Here is a 19034-nt window from a genome sequence, read left to right as displayed (position 1 = left end):
CCACAGAAACACAACACACTAAAACCCTTCTCTTCAATACCAGTCAAACTGCCAAACAAAATGTTGAAAATGGACGAGTCTCCACTTTGACTTCTCTAAATCTTCCATTTGAACTATATCCCAAAACCTGCAAAACCCTATATTCCCTTCATATCCCTTCTCCGTTTTTCACTTTCACTAATAAACTCAATCCCAAAACCCATAAATTCTTGTACATATCTCAATCTTCTTCATTTCTCAATTTTTGACTAGATTTCCCCTTAATTCTTGACTTTTAAATTCTGGGTTTCTTTTTTTCTCTAATTATTTTTGCTGGGATTTGTCAAAGTTTCAATTTTTAATTCATTTTTGTTCATATTTCATGGATTTCGGCTCAATGCTGTTCTATAGAATTTTCAGATGAAGACTTGTTGCTGGCTGGGGACTAAGTTGCAAAACCGGCCCTTGTTGATGGCTGGAAGTCTTGATGTTGAAGACATACCTGTACCCAGAATCATGTTAGACTGCAGGTCTGCGATAAACATCATCCCTTTGAAGATGCTGCTGAAGTTGGGATATACTATCAATGATCTCAGTCCAACCAATCGGTCAACAAGCCCTCGGCACCATCCGATTACGGTTAATGATCGAAGATATGATGACTTATGTCACATTTCACGTCATCTTGAATCTACGGTTTTCAATCGACCCACGTTCGTTCCAACAATAAAAAACGCGCTTTCCTCCACCAATATCGATGTTCTCAATTTCCTGTCAAGATTTCACCCAGAATTCATCACTACCCAAAGTTTCTCTAGATATCCGAAAAACAAAATTTTGGACACTAGAACCCGCGTGAAACCAATGCACAAAGTCACTACAGAACTGGGTCGTGAAAAAAATTGAAGTTTTGGATTCAAATTTAGAGAAAGTTAAGATTTTCATGAAAGGGGGAGTCGTTTTAGGGCCGTCCGTTTGTGGGGTCTTGGTGTTTGGTTGCAAGCGAGTTTTTTCTGTGGAGAGTGAAGTAAATATTGGGTATGGAGTTACTTGACAGAGCACATTGTTGTTGAAGAATGCTTGGCCTAAAGTTTCTCATGTTTGAGAGTGTTTAAAGAGCAAGGTTTGGTTTTGGCTGCGCTTTTGGGGTTGTCTGCGTTCTTTCAATGACTGAGACGTCTATCACCACGCTTTTGCCTTGGAAGGTATACAATTCTTGAGCTAGTTTGTGTTTGTTTAATGTTTATGTAACTGTGTTGTCACAAATTATGCATTTAAGTGTTTGCTATTATTCTGGTCTTGGAAATGTATTAGCTTAGTTTGGTGTCATTTTGATGTTGGTGGTTTATGGAGTCTAGAACAATTTATTGCACATTGTGTTATTATTGTGAAGGGCAAATTATTTAATTTTATTTATTCTAGTGCTGCTCTATCATATGTACTTATAAAGTCCAATTATATTATGTTGGATATAATATTAGAATGTGTTCCGTTGAGGTGTTGTGAATGCTTTTCCTTTTCCTGGGTTTTAGATAACTGGAGTTGAGGAATAGCCGAATTAGAATATATGGACTAATAAAATAAGCACAAGCTCGTTGAATTCTAAACCACATTACCCGTTTCAGCTTAAAAGATGTTAACTGAAAAATCATATGGTACTTTTTGGTGCAAGTACACTATTGCCATCTCTTCAAATAGTTTTATTTGTTCTAGTTGGCCATTTGATATTATTCTGAATGAGGTGCAGGAATTGGCCGAAAAAGAGCCTGATAATGGTGTCTTTAAAATGCTTTGCAGTGATGTTACTCGGTTTTTGACGACTATTCTCACTGGAACGACGTACTACCCTCCCCCTTAATGTTGGTATAACTAATTCTTTTCTTCTCATATTGAGTTTGAAAATTAATTCTTTTATAGATTCTATTTAGGTATTCAGTGTGGCAAATATTGGAGCCACTGTGTTAGTCACAAAGGCGGCAACAGCTTTATTTTGTGTGGCTGGTGTCGGTGCTGCAACAGGAGTAATGACTTTAAGTATGACTTTCTCTCTCTGTTAAGGACATGCATATATATTATGAACTCATATTCAAATGCCAGGCAGAGCTTATAGTCGACATCTAAGTTTTTGGTGCACAGGATATAGTTGCCATCAAACTGAGTACTTGTCCTCATTGAAACAAAGTTCATGTCGTCTATGGATTAAAACCTCATGAAGATACACACTAAGATGTCTATACCCTATTTCAATTGCTTTAAACAGTTTTCCTTTTCCTGAATGATATTAGGGGGCCGTATTACTTCTTACTGAAATTACTTTAAAAAGTATTGCTGTTCATAATGCCACAGAGGTTGCTAGGTTTGTGGTAACTTTAAATTATATATTCCACTTCCTTCAATCTAAATAAGGGTGTCTCTGTTAATGCTTAATAGATTTGGCTTTCCCTTGTTTTTTCCCCAACCTCATGCTTAATGGAGTTCTGTAGGTTTTCCGTGCTTTGCTGATGTTACTGTTTGAGCTCTATTTGACTTTGCAATGTTTCTAGGTCGGGCCAGTGGCATGGCTTTCCTATGTACTTTACCCTGTGGGAAGAGTTGTCACATACCTATCAATGTGAATGCTAAAAGCTCTTGGTTTGAAAGGAAGAAGGTATGTTTGATCACGATCTTTTATTTATTTATTTATTTATTTTGTGAAAAGATAATCGTTGCTATTTTATTTATTTTTTAATCTTTTTCTATCTTCCACATCATACTTCATTTGTTGGCCATTTCCATCAAATTGTAATGTCTCTTGATCATGTTGTGATTTTAGACAACTCATTTGAATGGGCCTAATGGTTTCAGTTGTATTCAAGAAAGTATTTCTTGGCTAGCAAAAGAACAGGACACAAGGTTATGATAATAAATTTGCTATTTATCAAGTTATATTTGTATGGAGTTATTCATATCATGTTTAAGGCTATTTAGAGAAGGAAGTTAGGCTTAGAGTGGGGCAGTAGGTTACCAGCAACGAAGCAGAGGTTTAAGTGGTTATTATATATTTTATGAAAATAAAGTCTAATCCTTGATGTTTTATTCATTCCGCTAACAATTGCAAGAGGAATTTCATTTGACTGTATTCTGTTATTAAAACGGATTTAGGATTTTGTTTGAATGTTGCCACTTAAGTATTGATCATGCTATGCCCCGATGTCCTGTATATGAGGCAAATATTCATGTTAGTGAGGACATATTAATTGAAAGAGTCATTACTTCGTTTGTCATAAATAATGTTTTATTAACTATTTTTTTCCCCAGTCGTTATCTATATCTTAAATGCTTTCTTTATCAGTGAGCCATACATTACTGAAGATGAGTTGAAGCTGATGTTGCGCGGAGCAGAGTTGAGTGGGGCAATAGAGGAGGAAGAACAGGTAATGAAATTAATGAATTATAATATCTTAACGTTTTGATGTTAAATATGAGTCATTTTTTTTTTTAAGTTTTTGAACGCTAGTAGTCAAACAAAATCTGTAAAACCATATACACATAACCAGAGGTTTCACAATGAATTTTATTCTTCATCCTATTGCCATAATAGCTTCAGTGGTAATATTCCATTATGCATGGGAAACTTTAGCAATCTTCATGTGTTGGATTTGCAGAAAAATAAACTTCATGGCACCATTCCAGGAAAATTTGCAAAGCGCAGCCTCTGAGGACCCTTAACTTCAATGAGAATGAATTTCTAGATATTGGTAACAAGGTGGAAGATACCAAACATATTGGCTAGAAAGTCTTCTTGATTTGCAAGTTCTTGTCCTTCATTCAAATTAATTTTACGGGTCTGTATGGAGTTGCTCAAAGACGAAGCACTGTTTTCCTAAGTTGAAAGTATTTGACCTCTCAAGCAATAGATTTTGTGGTCCATTGCCAGCCTGGTATTTCATAAATCTTAATGCCATGAAGGATGTTAGTGAAGCTGAGAGGAAGTTGCAATACATGGGTGAAAGTTATTATCAAGATTCCATTACAGTGACAATGGAAGGGCTTCAGCTTGAACTAGTGAAAATTATCACTGCTTTTACTGCCATTGATTTTTCAATTAACAACTTCCATGGAGAGATTCCCTTAGTAATTGGAGAGCTTCATTCACTTATGCACCTCAATCTTTCTTTAAACAAATTAAGAGGTTGTATCCCATAATCACTTGGAAATTTGAATGCTCTTGAATCCTTAGACCTGTCTTCCAACAAGTTTGTTAGATAATTCCATGGCAGTTGGCAAATTTAAATTTTCTTGGAGCTAACTCATCAGGCCCGTTCTATGGTCACCGCACTTTGATACCTTCGGAAATACTTAATACGTTGGAAACTTGGGATTGTGCAGATGTCCATTGTCAAAAGAATGCAGAAGAGATGAGACACTACAAGCACCCTCAAAATTAGAAGATGATGCACACTCCACAAATGGATTTGGTTGGAAAGTGGTGTTGATAGGCTATGGATGTGGAATGGTGTTTGGAATGATAATAGGATATCTTGTGTTCTCAACAAGAAAGCCTCAGTGGCTTGTAAGGATCGTTGTAGGAGGACATCGTCAAAAGGGGAGAAGGCCGAACAAGAGACACCGTGGAAGAAAAGAATATTTCTTACAGGTCCAGTGTAAGTATTGTTTCAAAATTGTAGAGGAATGTTTGTTATCATCAAATGTAAACTTTGTTAGTGATGATGATAAATGTGTTGTACCAATAGTTTTGAAATCTAATTCAGCTACTCTATTGCGAAACTCACTGCTGTCATTTCCAATTTGCAGAGTTCTAGGTATTTGATTCCATGGAATTGAAGAATTTGGGAAAAGAGCGTTAACTTGGCATGTGATGAGCCCTGTCCGTTTCCCGTAATTTGGCGAAGTAAAATTAACTTGGGAGAAAAACATCATTGGTTGGCGACATCCATAGATCATAGAAAATTCTCTAACATTTTCTAGAATATTCAAAGCAAGGATCAAAACTTGGTGCTATATTAATGGTCGAGTAGTCTTATGAACAAGAGTGAAAACAATTTGTGACATAAATAATCCTTAAAACTTATGGTTATAACATCACAGCCATATATTAATTTTCACACTTACTTTCTCTCCTTATAAGGCCTCATGTTTGTTGAATGTAGAAATTTCTGTTGGTATAATAAGTGAGTCCTATGCTTAGACAGTGTCCAATGTACTTAGATGAGAATTAGTCAATACTCAAGTCTCTTTAGATGTTCAGTTAACCAGTTGTTTTAAACCAGTTTTTACAAATGGGCTTGGACCACTTTGGCCCAATTCCATCCCTCCCTCCACTTTGGCCTAGACCACTTTGGTTTGGTTTGGTTTTCGAGTTTTTTTCCACCCCTAGTCATTTGGGTTTTTGCTTCAACGTGTGACTTATTGTTTAAATTAAACTATCTCAATATTGACCATACAGTAGAAAGAAGAAAATTTTAAGTAAGAAAGTGACTTCAAGCATTGCAAGATTATTTTCCTATATAATGTGAGATTGGAAATTAATGTAGACAATATAATTTTCTAGTTAATAGACCAAGACTTATAATTAAATTGACACGCCTTGTTGCCCATTCCTCACTTCAAGGGCCCAAAAAGCAAGCTATAAGTCTTTAAATACGTAAACAATAAGTTTGTCTTCTCATATTCAAGAAGACGATGACTCTAGTAGAGAATGAATTTGCTAAATCAATAATAGAGTGGAAGCAGAAACAAAGACTTTTTTGTTTCCAGGCTAGTAGACCAAGACTTTATACGCATTAATCATATTATTGGACAAGTTCAGGCCAATAGACCAAGACTTTATACACACTTTTTTCTATGCGCATTAGCCACAGATTCAACTCTCCTTACATAATTTACATTTGATTCCTTACATTAAATTAGAAATTCTCTTTTAATTAACTTAATTGTTTATTTTAGGTAAAATTACCATAAAGAAATTAATTTTTAACAAATAAAATTGTTATCATTATCTTAACAGGGATCGTTACCAACTAACTGTAAATGTTCTCATCCACTAACATCTTACATTGCTATTAATTAACGTCAAGTATACAATTATCTAACGGCTGATAGCTAATGGCCAAATTCGTTATCACTTAACGTTGTTAAATAACGGCAATAACAATAGTCAGAATCATATCCTATTTGATTAAATCATATGTAGAATAGAATACTATTCTAAAAAACTAAACAAACGGAGCCAGAACATTTTTTGGAATATTCAAAGCAAGGACCAAGACTTGGTGCTATATTAATGGTAGAGTAGTCTTCTGAATGAGAGTGAAAACAATGTGTGACATTGATAGTCCTTTAAACTTATAGCCATAACATCATTGTCATATTTAATTTCCATGCCAACTTTCTGTCCATATAAGGCCCCATGTCAGTTGAATGTAGAAATTCTGTTGGTAGAATAAGTGAATCCTGTGCCACTTGCTAATTTTCTTTTGATTGATATGATGAAATGATTGATTTAGGGAGAATTGTTTTGTCAAATGTTTAATTTTATGGTGTCAAATGTACTTAGATGAGAATTAGTCAATACGCACATCTCTTTAGATGCATTAACCTTATGTTTGTCATTAATTTCTGCAGAAAAATGTTATGAAGATTATAGCAGAAGATTATACGCAAGTCAATAAAACAATATATTCCACAGAGTGTGAGATTGGAAATTTGGACGTTGTTTTCTGGTTAGTAGAACATATATAAATTCCTACAGAAGATTTTTCTCCAGCAACCTCAATTTAGTCTAGTCAATGACAAGATTCAACATTAAAACTTTGATCTCCATTTTTTCCACATTCCAGAGAGTTTGATTGCAAGGCAGCGTGAGGGAGGGAGTAAAAGAACCTAACACATGTATCTTTAAACTTGAATTTAAGAGTTCAAATTTGCAAGCTAAAGTTTTGAATTTTGAGATTGAATAATTATGAGTAACAATTCCTATAACACTCTCTAAATTTTTTAGATTTTTTTTTTTAATTAAATTGACAGGTCTTATTGCCTGTTCCTCACTTCAAGGGCCCAAGAACAAGCTATAACTCTTCAGATACGTAAACAATAAGTTTGTCTTCTCATATGCAAGAAGATGATGTCTCCAGCAAAGAATGAATATACTAAACCAATAACAAAGATAGTTTTGTTTCCAAGCTAGTAGACCAAGACTTTATACACACTAATTTACATTAGTTTTCATTCATTCAGTTACTATAGATATTTGGGAAATAGGAAGAAGGCCTTGGTAAGACACTAGTTTACGGTAGCAAATTTATTATGGAATTTGTCATCAAAACCAATTAACCGTTAATATAAATTTATGCATTTGAGGAATAAAATTAAAACAAAGAACATTAAATTTCATTAATAGCAATTAGCCTCAATTCAGTCTAGTCAATGATAAGATTCCATATTTAATTTCTTCAGCACCACTTGGAAAATAACATCTGTAATCTACGACATCTATGGGTGACCAAGACTGCAATTAATTTCTACAATAGTGAGTAGTGACCCTTCATTTCTCTTCTATTTATAATCATATTGTTTCTTGTGATTCATCATAATAAACAAAAATGGGTTGTCTAGCATTGTCTTATCAACTTCTCTTCCTCCAATTATTTCTCTTTTATTCTCATACTTCTGCAACACTCTGCTCTCATGATCAGAGTTCTGCATTACTCCAGTTCAGGAAACTCTTTTCCTTCGAAAACATTTCCTGCTTTTATTATAATGATTATGAGCTTTATAAGGTTCCTTCTTATCCAAAAATGATGTCTTGGAAAGAGGATTATGACTGTTGCTCATGGGATGGTGTTACATGTGATTCGGTGACAGGTCATGTGATTGGCCTGGACCTTAGCTGTAGTTGGCTTTCTGGCAAAATCCCTTCCAACATTACCCTCTTTCTTCTTCCTCAATTGGAAAGACTCAATCTAGCTTACAATAATTTTAATCTCTCTCAAATTTCTTCTGATTTTGGTCAGTTGACCAGTTTGACACATCTTAATCTCTCTTCCTCAAACTTTAGTGGTCAAATTCCATATGAAGTCTCCCATTTGTCTAAGTTGGTTTCACTTGACCTTTCATTCAATTTTTACGATGAGAATCATGGCTTGATAATTGAAAGAGTTGTTTTCGACATGCTAGTTCAAAATTTGACTGTGTTAACAGACCTTGCTCTTGACGAGGTGGACATGTCTGCCATCGTACCTAGTTCATTGATGAATCTATCTTCGTCTCTAACTTCTCTAAGTCTCTGGGGGTGTAAACTGCAAGGGAACGTGCCAGAACGCATCTTCCGCCCACCAAATCTGAAGATCCTTTGGTTAGGTGATAACTTCAACTTGACAGGTAATTTTCCCAAACTTAATTGGAGCAGCCCACTCAAGCTTTTGGATGTCTCTGACATGAGCTTGTCGGAACAAGTACCTAATTCAATCAGCAATCTCGTTTCCTTGAGGGAATTGCATCTCAGTAACTGCACTCTCGTTGGGTCAGTTCCTGCCTCACTTGGCAATCTTACACAACTTGCTTATTTGAGTCTGTCTAGGAACAAATTCAATGGTCATATCCCCTCATTTCTTTCGAATCTTGCCAAACTCCGTATGCTAGATCTTACCAACAATAATTTTATTGGTGAAGTTCCAGATATCTTTCTCAACTTAACGCAACTTTCTTATTTATACTTGTCAAGTAATCAACTCACTGGTCCAATACCATCTTGGTTATTCACTCTACCATTATTGCACACCATTTATTTGGATGATAATAGACTGAATGGCTCTATTCCAAGTTCAATCTTTGAACTTGTGAATTTAACCTATCTTAGTCTTTCTTCAAACAATTTAAGTGGAATTGTAGAGCTTCACTTGTTCTCAAAGCTAAAAAACCTTCAGTATCTTGATCTTTCTCATAATAGTCTGTCAATTAACACTACATTCAAAGGCAACTCGTCATTTCCACAACTTTACTACTTGTACTTATCTGGTTGCAACTTAAGTGAATTCCCAAGTGTGTTCAAAGCTAACTTGTCCTTTCCACAACTTCGGACTTTGCAGTTATCTAGTTGCAACTTAAGTGAATTCCCAGTTGTGTTAAGAACTCTAAACCAATTACAGTACCTCGACCTTTCTGAAAATAAAATCAATGGTCAGATACCTAATTGGATGGGGGACGTTGGAATTGATACTTTGTACTTTCTAAATCTTTCCCGCAACAACTTGACCGGCATAGACCAACTTCCTTGGAAGAATCTTGATGTTCTTGACCTTCGGTTCAACTTGCTCGACGGGCCAATTCCGATTCCACCACCTTTCTTGACAGTATTATTGTTGTCAAACAACAAATTGACTGGGGAGATACCTCATATGATCTGCAATATGAGTGCCATAGAAATTCTAGATCTTTCTAGTAATAGTTTGAGTGGTAAAATTCCAACATGCATGGGAAGCTTTAGCAATCTTCATGTGTTGGATTTACAGAAAAATAAACTCTATGGCACCATTCTCGGAAAATTTGCAAAGGGTAGTCCTTTGAGGACCCTTAACATCAATGAGAATGAATTGGAAGGGAAAATCCCACGATCTCTAGTCAATTGCACGAAGCTTCAAGTTCTAGATATTGGTAACAACAAGGTAAATGATACCTTCCCCTATTGGCTAGAAAGTCTGCTTGAGTTGCAAGTTCTTGTCCTTCATTCAAATCAATTTTATGGTTCTGTATGGGGTTGCTCAAAGACGAAGCATTGTTTTCCAAAGTTGAAAGTATTTGACCTCTCAAACAACAAATTTGGTGGTCCATTGCCAGCCAGGTATTTCGAAAATCTAAATGCCATGAAGGATGTTGGTGAAGCAAAGAGAAAGTTGCAGTATATGGGTGAAGTTTATTATCAAGATTCCATTACAGTGACAATGAAAGGGTATGAGTTTGAGCTAGTGAAAATTATCACTGCTTTCACTGCCATTGATTTTTCAAATAATAACTTTTATGGAGAGATTCCAAAAGTAATTGGAGAGCTTCATTCCCTTTTACACCTCAATCTTTCTTTAAACAACTTAACAGGTTGTATCCCATCATCACTTGGAAATTTGAATGCTCTTGAATCCTTAGATCTTTCTTCAAACAAGCTTGTCGAAAGAATTCCATGGCAGTTGAAAAATTTAGATTTTCTTGGAGTGCTAAACTTGTCTCAAAACCAACTCACGGGACCCATTCCACGAGCACCCCACTTTGATACCTTTGGAAATACTTCATACATGGGAAACTTGGGATTGTGTGGATTTCCATTGTCAAAAGAATGCAAAAGTGATGAGACACTACCACCACCTTCAAAATTAGAAGATGACGCAGAGTCTTCAATTAGATTCGGTTGGAAAGTGGTGTTGATTGGCTATGGATGTGGAATGGTTTTTGGATTGATCATGGGATATCTTGTATTTTCAACAGGAAAGCCTCATTGGATTGTAAATATAGTCGAGGGAGAACGCCGTCAAAAGGGGAGAAGGTCGAACAAGAAACGTGGGGGAAGAGGAGGTTAGTGCTTTCAACTTTGTTAAGAGTGTTGACGATATATGTGCTGCACCCTTTTTTTTTTTTTTTTTTTTTTTTTTTTGCCCTTTTTATCTTCTATGTTTGCTGTCAGTGTAAGCAATCAACCATAAACAAGCGCAGCATTAATTTTTTAAAAGGCCTTGGTAACTTCAATTTTTATTTAACCTTCATAGTTACTGCATTTTTTAAGTTGTTTCTCATTTCTTTTCATTCAGAAAATTGAATTTCTGTTCGCGAGATTTCATTTAGAAAGCGAGTATATTACCTTGGTCTGATCAATTTTTCTAGCTTTCTTAGAGTAGTTTAAAACTTTGTTCTCCGTTAGTGCGTGCAAGACCAAGACTGCGAATATTTACACTTACTATGGTGGATGACCAAGACTTGCATGATTGAATTTTTTATTTCCAAATCTGCACTTAACAGTACCAAATGCTACCCTTGAGAAAACTTGTAAATAAAGAAGTTTTGAAAGATGTAATTATTCTTATATTCCTTCTAATTATATATTTGCTTCTAATTAATATAAACCACATAAGTTAACATCCAGTGTATTGGTTATGATGGGTTGACCAAGCATGATTACCATAAAGCGTCTCTAACACATAGTTTAAGCATACAAGTGTTGAATTCGAAGAGCATCATGTAGAGGAACAAATCATGTAGAAGAAAGATGGTTGAGGTTAAGGTTGTGAACAACAAAATTAAAAATTTGCTTTAGACTTCTCCAAAATTTAGTTTCAGTCTCGCTAATGTGTTGACAGTGAGGACTTAAGGGTAAAGAAAGAACAGTCCAAATATATTCAAGAATTAAAATTTTTCGAGTAAAATAGATTTTTTTCTGTTACGACAATTGGAATAAAGTGGCTCATACACTCATGATTTGTTTATAAATACGTAATCTCAGACATCCTACAAGTTAAACTTGCTTCATAATTTTAAGATTACATTTCAATTCATGTGATATTTGATTTAACATCACCAAAATAATTGTACTTGTAACATTAGCCTTTCAAAATTATGATTTTAAGAACAGAATAAGTGAAGATGCATTTATGTGGAGATTTAATAAAATTCTAAATGAAGCCAAGCTAATCATTTGCTTTAAACATTGTACAACGATAAGGTTAGTGTTAGTTTTGCATGCAAACGAAAGAGAAAAAACAGAAAACGAAAGAGCAAACCAGCCTGCAAATAATGCTCTGTTTTTTATTCAAAAAACAGGGGTAAAAATATACACGCCAACGTCACTGTTTCAACTAATTACATTTCAAAATTCAAATTTAAATTAACTCCACCTGCTAAAACACGTACAAGCAAGTGAGACATAACACTTAACCAAACTTAACACTTAAACAAGACATTGAACAAATCAAATACAGTGACTAAAAAACTGCTTCTGCATGAATTACGGGAGATCAACAGNACTGTGTTATTCAAGATGTTTAAAGTTTTTTTAAATAAATAAATTTTAGAGTTCATTTAATATTTTATAAAAGTTTATTTGTATTATGTATAAGGGTATACAATATTGAATAGACTCTTATTTTCATTCTTCATCTTGAGTTGATGAATCTTGGAGATGTTATAAAGGGAGACAACTTAGCATCCCAGCAAAACCAAACTAAAACGACAGCGTTTTCTATTCGTCTAAGGAGTGAGTATGGTTCATTGAAAGTTCTTAAACTATGAAGAATCATATATTGATGAATTGTTTTGTATAAAATAAAGACAGAACACAATAGTTTACCCTGGTTCGTTTCAATTAAGAAACTACGTCCAGCATTCAAATAGAAAATTTTATTGAGTATCAGAACTCTGTAGCAATTACAACGGTAGCTCACTCTCACTCTCTATTCTCTCCTTAAGTTTTTCACTGTTACAAAAAATACATAATAGAAACCTAACCTCATTTAGACTTACTCGAATCTAACCCGACCCAGACCCAAATATTAGTAAACTAATTCTGGCTTACTGTGAAAGGGGCAATCGAGTCTCTGTAGGTAGACAATCTGTCAAGGCCAATAGAAGTATATACTATATCCAAAATTCCCCCACCCACTACAGTAAAAAGAGTGAAGTTCAATTTGACTTTCCGTAGAGATAAGAGATCTGTAAAAATTTTAAGAACAAAATAAACAGAAACAATCTGTAAAAAAATGTCTTGATTAATTGTAGTCTCTAATTCACTTCTTTAAATGAAAATATTCCACTGCTAAAAGCTCACCTGCAGTTGTGATATACTTACTTGTACATTAAGCCAGTCAAATTCTTGGCTATGTTTGGTATCAACACTGTACAGTAGTTTAGCTCATTCATCTCAGACAGCCTGTTCTCAGGGGAATAAGTAGCAGATGTAATTGATATAATCCTATAGGCGTTTTCTAATTGATCATACTATTATACAGCATTTTCAATTAAATCCTGGCATCAATATATAACTGAACTTGCATTAGTGATATTATTGAATCAAGTTTCTTATAGATTCATGTTCGAACTAATTGAATCAAGTTGAACTTATAGCAAGAAAAGGAAGAACTAATTTCTTGGTTATATTCTAATCATTTAATTAGCCTAATAACTAAAAAAACACATATCTCACATTAGTTGTAAACTATAATATCTTATGTGAAAAGCCAGAATGCATGCATGCATACTTAATACGAAAAACCTGTTTCTTGGAAGCTTTCTTCTTTCGTTTCTCTGATCATCTCTTCTGCAACTCTTTTCTGCTTCTTCTTGATAATAATAGATTTTTAAATAGAAAGAAGTCTGGAAATTGTGAATTACATAATAAGGAGGAGAGGATCAAAATTTAGAATCTTTAATTTAATGGGAACAATTAATTAATCAAGAATTAATGAAAAGATTAAAAAGCATTAACTTAAAGGACTCTATGGATACGCATTGTCGAGAAGAAATGCCCAGATTAACATTAACATTAACAATTAATTAAACTAATACAAGATTCTATTCTATATGCATGAGAAGCCATTAATGAATTAAATCAAGAGAACACGCTAATTCTAAACTATAATATCTTATTTGAAAAGCCAGAATGCATGATGCATGCATGCTTAATACGAACTGAAATATGAAAAATCAATACGGAAAACCAGTTTCTTGGAAGCTCTCTTCTTTCGTTTCTCCGGTCCTCTCTTCGGCAAGTCGTTTCTTCTTCTACTTCTTCTTATTCATCTTCTTTAAATCTTTTATCAAGAAGAAGAAGAAGAATGAGAAGAAGAAGAAAAAGAAAAGAGTTGCAGAAGAGATAAAAATAAATCTGATTGATTTATTATAAGAATAGCTGAAACTTATGAGAAACTTTGAATTTATAAGCTTTCGTGGAGCCGCCATGCAGCAAACGACAGACTAATGTGGGTAAAACGACATGTCGTTTTGCTTTGCAAGTTTTGTGTTTCATGTTTCTTTTAGATCCTTAACTTTGTCATAATTAAATTTAATTCACCCTTATAATTTTAGAAAATCATTAAAATTCACTATTATTTGTGCAATATTAATCAATCACTGTAATTTAAAAATAATATATTATCAGGGAAACCCCTCATATCACCTTAAGTAAGGGTAATTATTATAGTATTATTATATTTTTAAAATTCAAATTATAAATATATATAAAAAAAATTTATAAGCCATTGAACTTTTTGATCTTCTAACTACTCTTATTTTCTAATATTTAAATTTGACATAACTAATTTTAGATACTGAAACCCAAGACTTTATTTGAGGGAAGAGTCCACTTTCACATGATAATAATATACTTTATTCAAATATAAAGTATAGGACCATATAATAAGTAAAATTCATCATTCAAGCAGCCAATGAAATTAAAATTCTTAAATGTCAATTTATTTTAAGTCGCAGGGTTGGGGGGAAGAATAGGAAAAATGATTTCACTATATTTCTACCCAGACACTGACCTTATCACAAGTTTTTTTTTTTTTCTTTTAGTGTGACGATAGTTTTGAAAAGACAGTTTGCCTACCTTGGTGGGGCAGGCCTAATTCAAACCCCTTTGGTAAAATTAGAATGGCCTCTACCTTCAAAGTCTCCCTTTTACCATTTGCACTAACTTGTTTCAGTTGACCACCCTTGGATAGCCGAGTAGTTAGACAAGGACTCTTGAGAGTATATCACTCAATAGATCATGAGTTCAAGTCATCTCATTTGCTAATAGAATTGGTCACTAGAGGGTATATCCAGTCATTAACTTTAGGGTTCCGTAAGATTACTCGAGGTATGCATAAACTAGCCGGGACATCTCTAATCATTAATTAAAACTTGTTTCAGTTGCATATCATAACAAATTCTAACAACTGCTTTAAATACAATATCAGGAAGCATATCATGTGGAACCTCAATATCCTCCTCAATATCATAAGAAATTCTCGAGAAAACGTTACTTAATATACTCTAAATAAGGTAGTTGCTATGTCGAAGGGTATATACATTATTCTCTATTGAAATATTATATTCAATGTCTGTTGATGCTTGATTTTGACATCAACTATTCGCACATGGGAAATGTTAAGAGGACTTAGAAGTCACACGTGATATGAGAATATTTAGTTAAATAAAGGGTGAGAAGCAATGTTTAAAGTGGTTCGGATGCACAAAAAACGAATCCTACGTCCACTGATATTGTATTAATGAACATGGTCAGGTCGCATTAAACGAGTTGAGTTACAGCTTAGAGAATACAAAGGGGGGGGGGGAGAGAGAGAGAGAGAGAGAGAGAGAGAGAGAGTGTGTGTGTGTGTGTGTGTGTGAGAGAGAGAGAGAGAGAGAGAGAGAGAGCAAGCTATTCTAGAGTGAAATTAGCTAATCCCGCAAATGAGAGAGAATGCCTCTATTTATAGTAGGATAAACCAAGGTAATGATTACTAATTTTGCAAGTGGGTGGATACCATTCAAATCCTTCTCGGCGTCCCATTGCCCACCTACTCGAGTGATTTCTTCGACTTATGCAGGGATACGACGCATGGGCGATATCCAACAATTCGCTAGCCTGGCACTCACCCACTGCACTGACAGGGGCATGGCCCTTACGTCATTATGCGATGTGGGTGCGTGTGAATAGTCGCAGAACTTTCCCAAGTTCTGAACATCCCATGCTGACAAGACTCTGCATCAGCCCTACTTTTTTAGGCATAATAGAAGCCCCTTAATTTTTAAGGTTTGAGAATCAAACCTTGAGAACTTCACGATTATGCCTTGATTTGATATGTCCCGAATGACGCCTAGTCTATCCGACCTGGCTGTAATGAGGTCGCAGAACATTTTTCCTACGAATGACCTGATATGGTCTCCTTCCGTAAGATTACGACTTGGATCAGAGCCTATTTAGTGTCGTATCGATGCGCTTCTTATCTTAACCGAGGTTCTCGACCTGGTTATACTTAGCATATTTCTGCTAAAGGAATAACATTGCTCCGCAACTGACATGCGACGAAGAGTGTTCTGTCCCAACGACCTTTTCAGATGTTATCCGTTGCGCTTGACAATTAATCCATTAATGAGGTGTACTTTATTATGAAAAACATGTCATGTATGCAATAAATGCTAGCCATGCGCATTGAATGCAAGTCATGTTGAAACAACATTCATTATTAGGGCATTAAATGCGGATGGGGGCGCATTTAATGCGGAGGAGAGAATCAAGTCGTCGCTCGATTATTTCAACGGAGAGACGAGATGATTAATTTTCTTAAAGCGTGGCGGTTACTCTTTCTCGCGGGTTGATGACACGTGGTCGCGATCAACATCCAGAAATGCATTCCGTCCAAACCTCGCTTGGCTTTAGAAATCCTAATTGCCATTTCCTCCACTATAAAACCCCAGACTCCCTTCAAGCAGTGTCACAACACTTACATTTTCAAAAGAAAGCAAAGAGCTCTCACGAGACCAGGCTTCCAATTTTTTAAGTTGGTGCGCATCTTCTGCTTATAGGGAGAGGTTTGACCCCCATAGCCAAAACAAAAAGGTAAGGAAGGCCCTTTCGTTGCTTTTCTTTTTTTGTTTCCAGTGTAGTTAACCAGTCGATAATAGCGGGTTTCCGTAAGGAATAGGTTTTTAGGATTTAAGCCATTGGGGGTGGTCCCTAAGGGTTTTTAGGGATTTCGCTCTTCTACATCATCGTACAAAAATCTTTGTACGAAGACTGAGTAATCTCCACGTATCCCCCTTTTTCAGACGGTAGATGATATAGACCTTACAGCGACCAGATCAGATGAAAGGACAAACTCATAAACGCAGGACACCCTAGTAGGTCCTACGTAAGAGATTCTATCAGTAGCTACCCGAGACGAAGTACAGGAGGCAATAGACCAATACACAATTAGCGTGGACGTCTATCATTACCGGAGGCATACAGCTCAAAATCCGCCAGAGGGAATGGTTGCGATCTCTAAAGCTATATTCAAGTGTGGAGCACTGATTCCCTTCCATCTCTTTATCAGGTCGATCCTTGATCACTTCGGGGTCACACCTTTACAACTGATACCTAACGCATATATAATAGTCGTGACTATGTATATCGCGTGGGTCGAGTACGACCTCAGCCAACTGACTACGTTAGAGCTCCCCTGCGTGTACTATCTAAAGAAGTGCAAGGACAAAGACTCTTACTACCTCTCAAGGCAACCCACAATCGAGAGAGGCATTCATAATTACCCCACTAATGTCGGAGCATACGAGACTAAGTTTTTCTTTTTTCATTATGATGGCATCTGCCACTTTAGGGAGCCGAGTAGGTTTTTCCCTTGATTATACTTGGTGAATTTTTCCTTTCTTTTTGGCTTTGTTTTCTAATGATCTCTCGTCTCTTCGCAGGGAATAAGTCGACCAGGTTGTTAGACCTTTTTGACCTCAGCCGAATAGTTTCATTCGGTAACCTGCCAGATTACTATCGCGACGTGAAGCGGCTTGTGACAACTGCAAACTTGAGGAAGTACTGCTTCTTGAACTCTAAATCGACCTTGGAACCCCTACTTCGTAAGTGTCCGTAGTCCCTTTAGATTTTACCTTTGCATGCAGCGAACCTTTAACTAATAGTACATGTATGCAGTAGACATGTTTCCCAAAGTGTCGAAATCGTTAAGGGAGAGAGCGTTCGTTTTTCCTCGGGTCGGCACCACAGGACCAGCCGTGATGGGCCCCAGCGATGTCCTAACTGGAGGAACGCAGGTGGGGGCGCAACCACCTATCGAACAACTAGCCAAAACTGCTCAGCTTGTGACTGCTTGCCCAAAGCAAAAAACCATGGGCCAAAAGGTGAAGAAAAGAAGGGTGCTGCAGCCCAAAAAATCAGAGTCCGAGCCAGAGGTCTTGGGGGTGCAACTTGAGAGGTCACAACCTTATCAAGCTCTTCACGCTGGAGGGAGCTCGAGGCGTGCGACTAGGGTTACAATTCTCCCGAGCCATTCACGCAAAGGACAGACTGCGACCTTTGGGAGGAGAGAAGGTAAGGGGTCGACTGGCGAGGTGCCCTTGGCTACCGGAGCTAACACCTCGGTGCTAGACTCTATGGGTCATCTCCGAAGCACCTTCAACCGGTGGTGTTCACCTTTTTGGAGTGCCAGCTTGCCAAAGTTTTTGACGAGCTTGTGGCCTCCAACCTTGAGGACCTGATGATCAGAGTTGTCCAACTGCAAAGCCAGGTAAAATGGTTTATCCTTGTCGAGGACTTTCGAATACTTACTCTTTCTCAAGGCAGCAGCCTAACACTTGCTTATTACTTGCGCAGTCTTTGCTCGCCCTGTATCTGGCCCAACAAAAGACCCAATTGGAACCTACCGAGAGACTCTTCGAGCTAAAGGAAGAGAATGCACAACTAAAGCTAGATTTGGCAGCTACGAAAGAAGGGTTGGACCTGAACATCGTCCAAACAAATCAATACATGTCAGAGAGGAACTTTGCCCTCAATACGGTGGAATTCCAGAAAACTGAACTAGAGAAAATGAGGGAAGAGCTCAAACAACTCCAAAAGACAGTGGCCAGACTCACCAGGAAGGCTAGCGAGGAAGAAGCGGAGCTGCGAGCGAGCTCTGAGCAGGCCTTGCGAGCGGAGGAAGAGAGCTTGGTTGTGGGAGACTTTCGAGAAGCAGAAGAAAGCTCTTGAAGCAGGCCTGGAAATGTCCTAGGGGTGGGTTGCTTCTTTAACTGAAGAGATGAAGCGACAAGAGTTGGAGATTGAGAGAAAAGCTACTAACTGGTCGATCTAGTCAATTTATGCTCCGAAGCCAATGAACCCAACCATGGACCTTACCAACCTCCCGGATGATTACCAGAAGATCCTTGCCTTTATGGCACAAGCTGATGATGAGGCAGACCAAGGACTTTATCAAGGAGATGATCATCCGGAGGGGCATGTTCTGGAGGACCCAGAAGCTGACCAGGAGGTCGGCGACCAGCCTGGGGATCCTGAAGTCGCACCGAAAAGACCTAGGGACGAAGACCAA

The 19034-nt window shown here is 36.6% G+C and overlaps 1 protein-coding gene and 1 long non-coding RNA gene across 2 annotated transcripts; both read left to right on the top strand.

Annotated features, from left to right (window-relative positions):
* The first annotated feature begins 2539 nt into the window (after positions 1-2539).
* LOC116137400 lies at positions 2540-5021 on the top strand. Its single transcript, XR_004129179.1, has 4 exons — positions 2540-2626; positions 3311-3392; positions 3624-4622; positions 4774-5021. It is a non-coding gene; the product is annotated as an uncharacterized LOC116137400 (long non-coding RNA).
* Positions 5022-7597: 2576 nt separating this feature from the next.
* On the top strand, positions 7598-17582 carry LOC116137355 (receptor-like protein 7). The gene is made up of 2 exons (XM_031423039.1): positions 7598-10539; positions 17407-17582. The coding sequence occupies exons 1-2, from the start codon at positions 7776-7778 to the stop codon at positions 17580-17582; spliced, it is 2940 nt and encodes a 979-aa protein (XP_031278899.1). The 5' UTR covers positions 7598-7775.
* The last annotated feature ends 1452 nt before the right edge of the window (positions 17583-19034 follow it).

This window comes from Pistacia vera, unplaced genomic scaffold (genome assembly GCF_008641045.1).
Source record: "Pistacia vera cultivar Batoury unplaced genomic scaffold, PisVer_v2 Contig323, whole genome shotgun sequence".
In the NCBI taxonomy this organism is placed as follows: domain Eukaryota; kingdom Viridiplantae; phylum Streptophyta; class Magnoliopsida; order Sapindales; family Anacardiaceae; genus Pistacia; species Pistacia vera.
Note: the sequence above shows the minus strand (reverse complement) of the source record. Positions and strands in the feature narration are given on the sequence as shown.

What these genes read in the sequence shown, in the direction of transcription:
- LOC116137355 (XM_031423039.1), top strand. Translation starts at nt 7,776, where the DNA reads ATGATGTCTTGGAAAGAGGATTATGACTGTTGCTCATGGGATGGTGTT. An exon ending in GAAACGTGGGGGAAGAGGAG is followed by an intron (nt 10,540 to 17,406) that starts GTTAGTGCTTTC and finishes GTCTCTTCGCAG; the next exon opens with GGAATAAGTCGACCAGGTTG.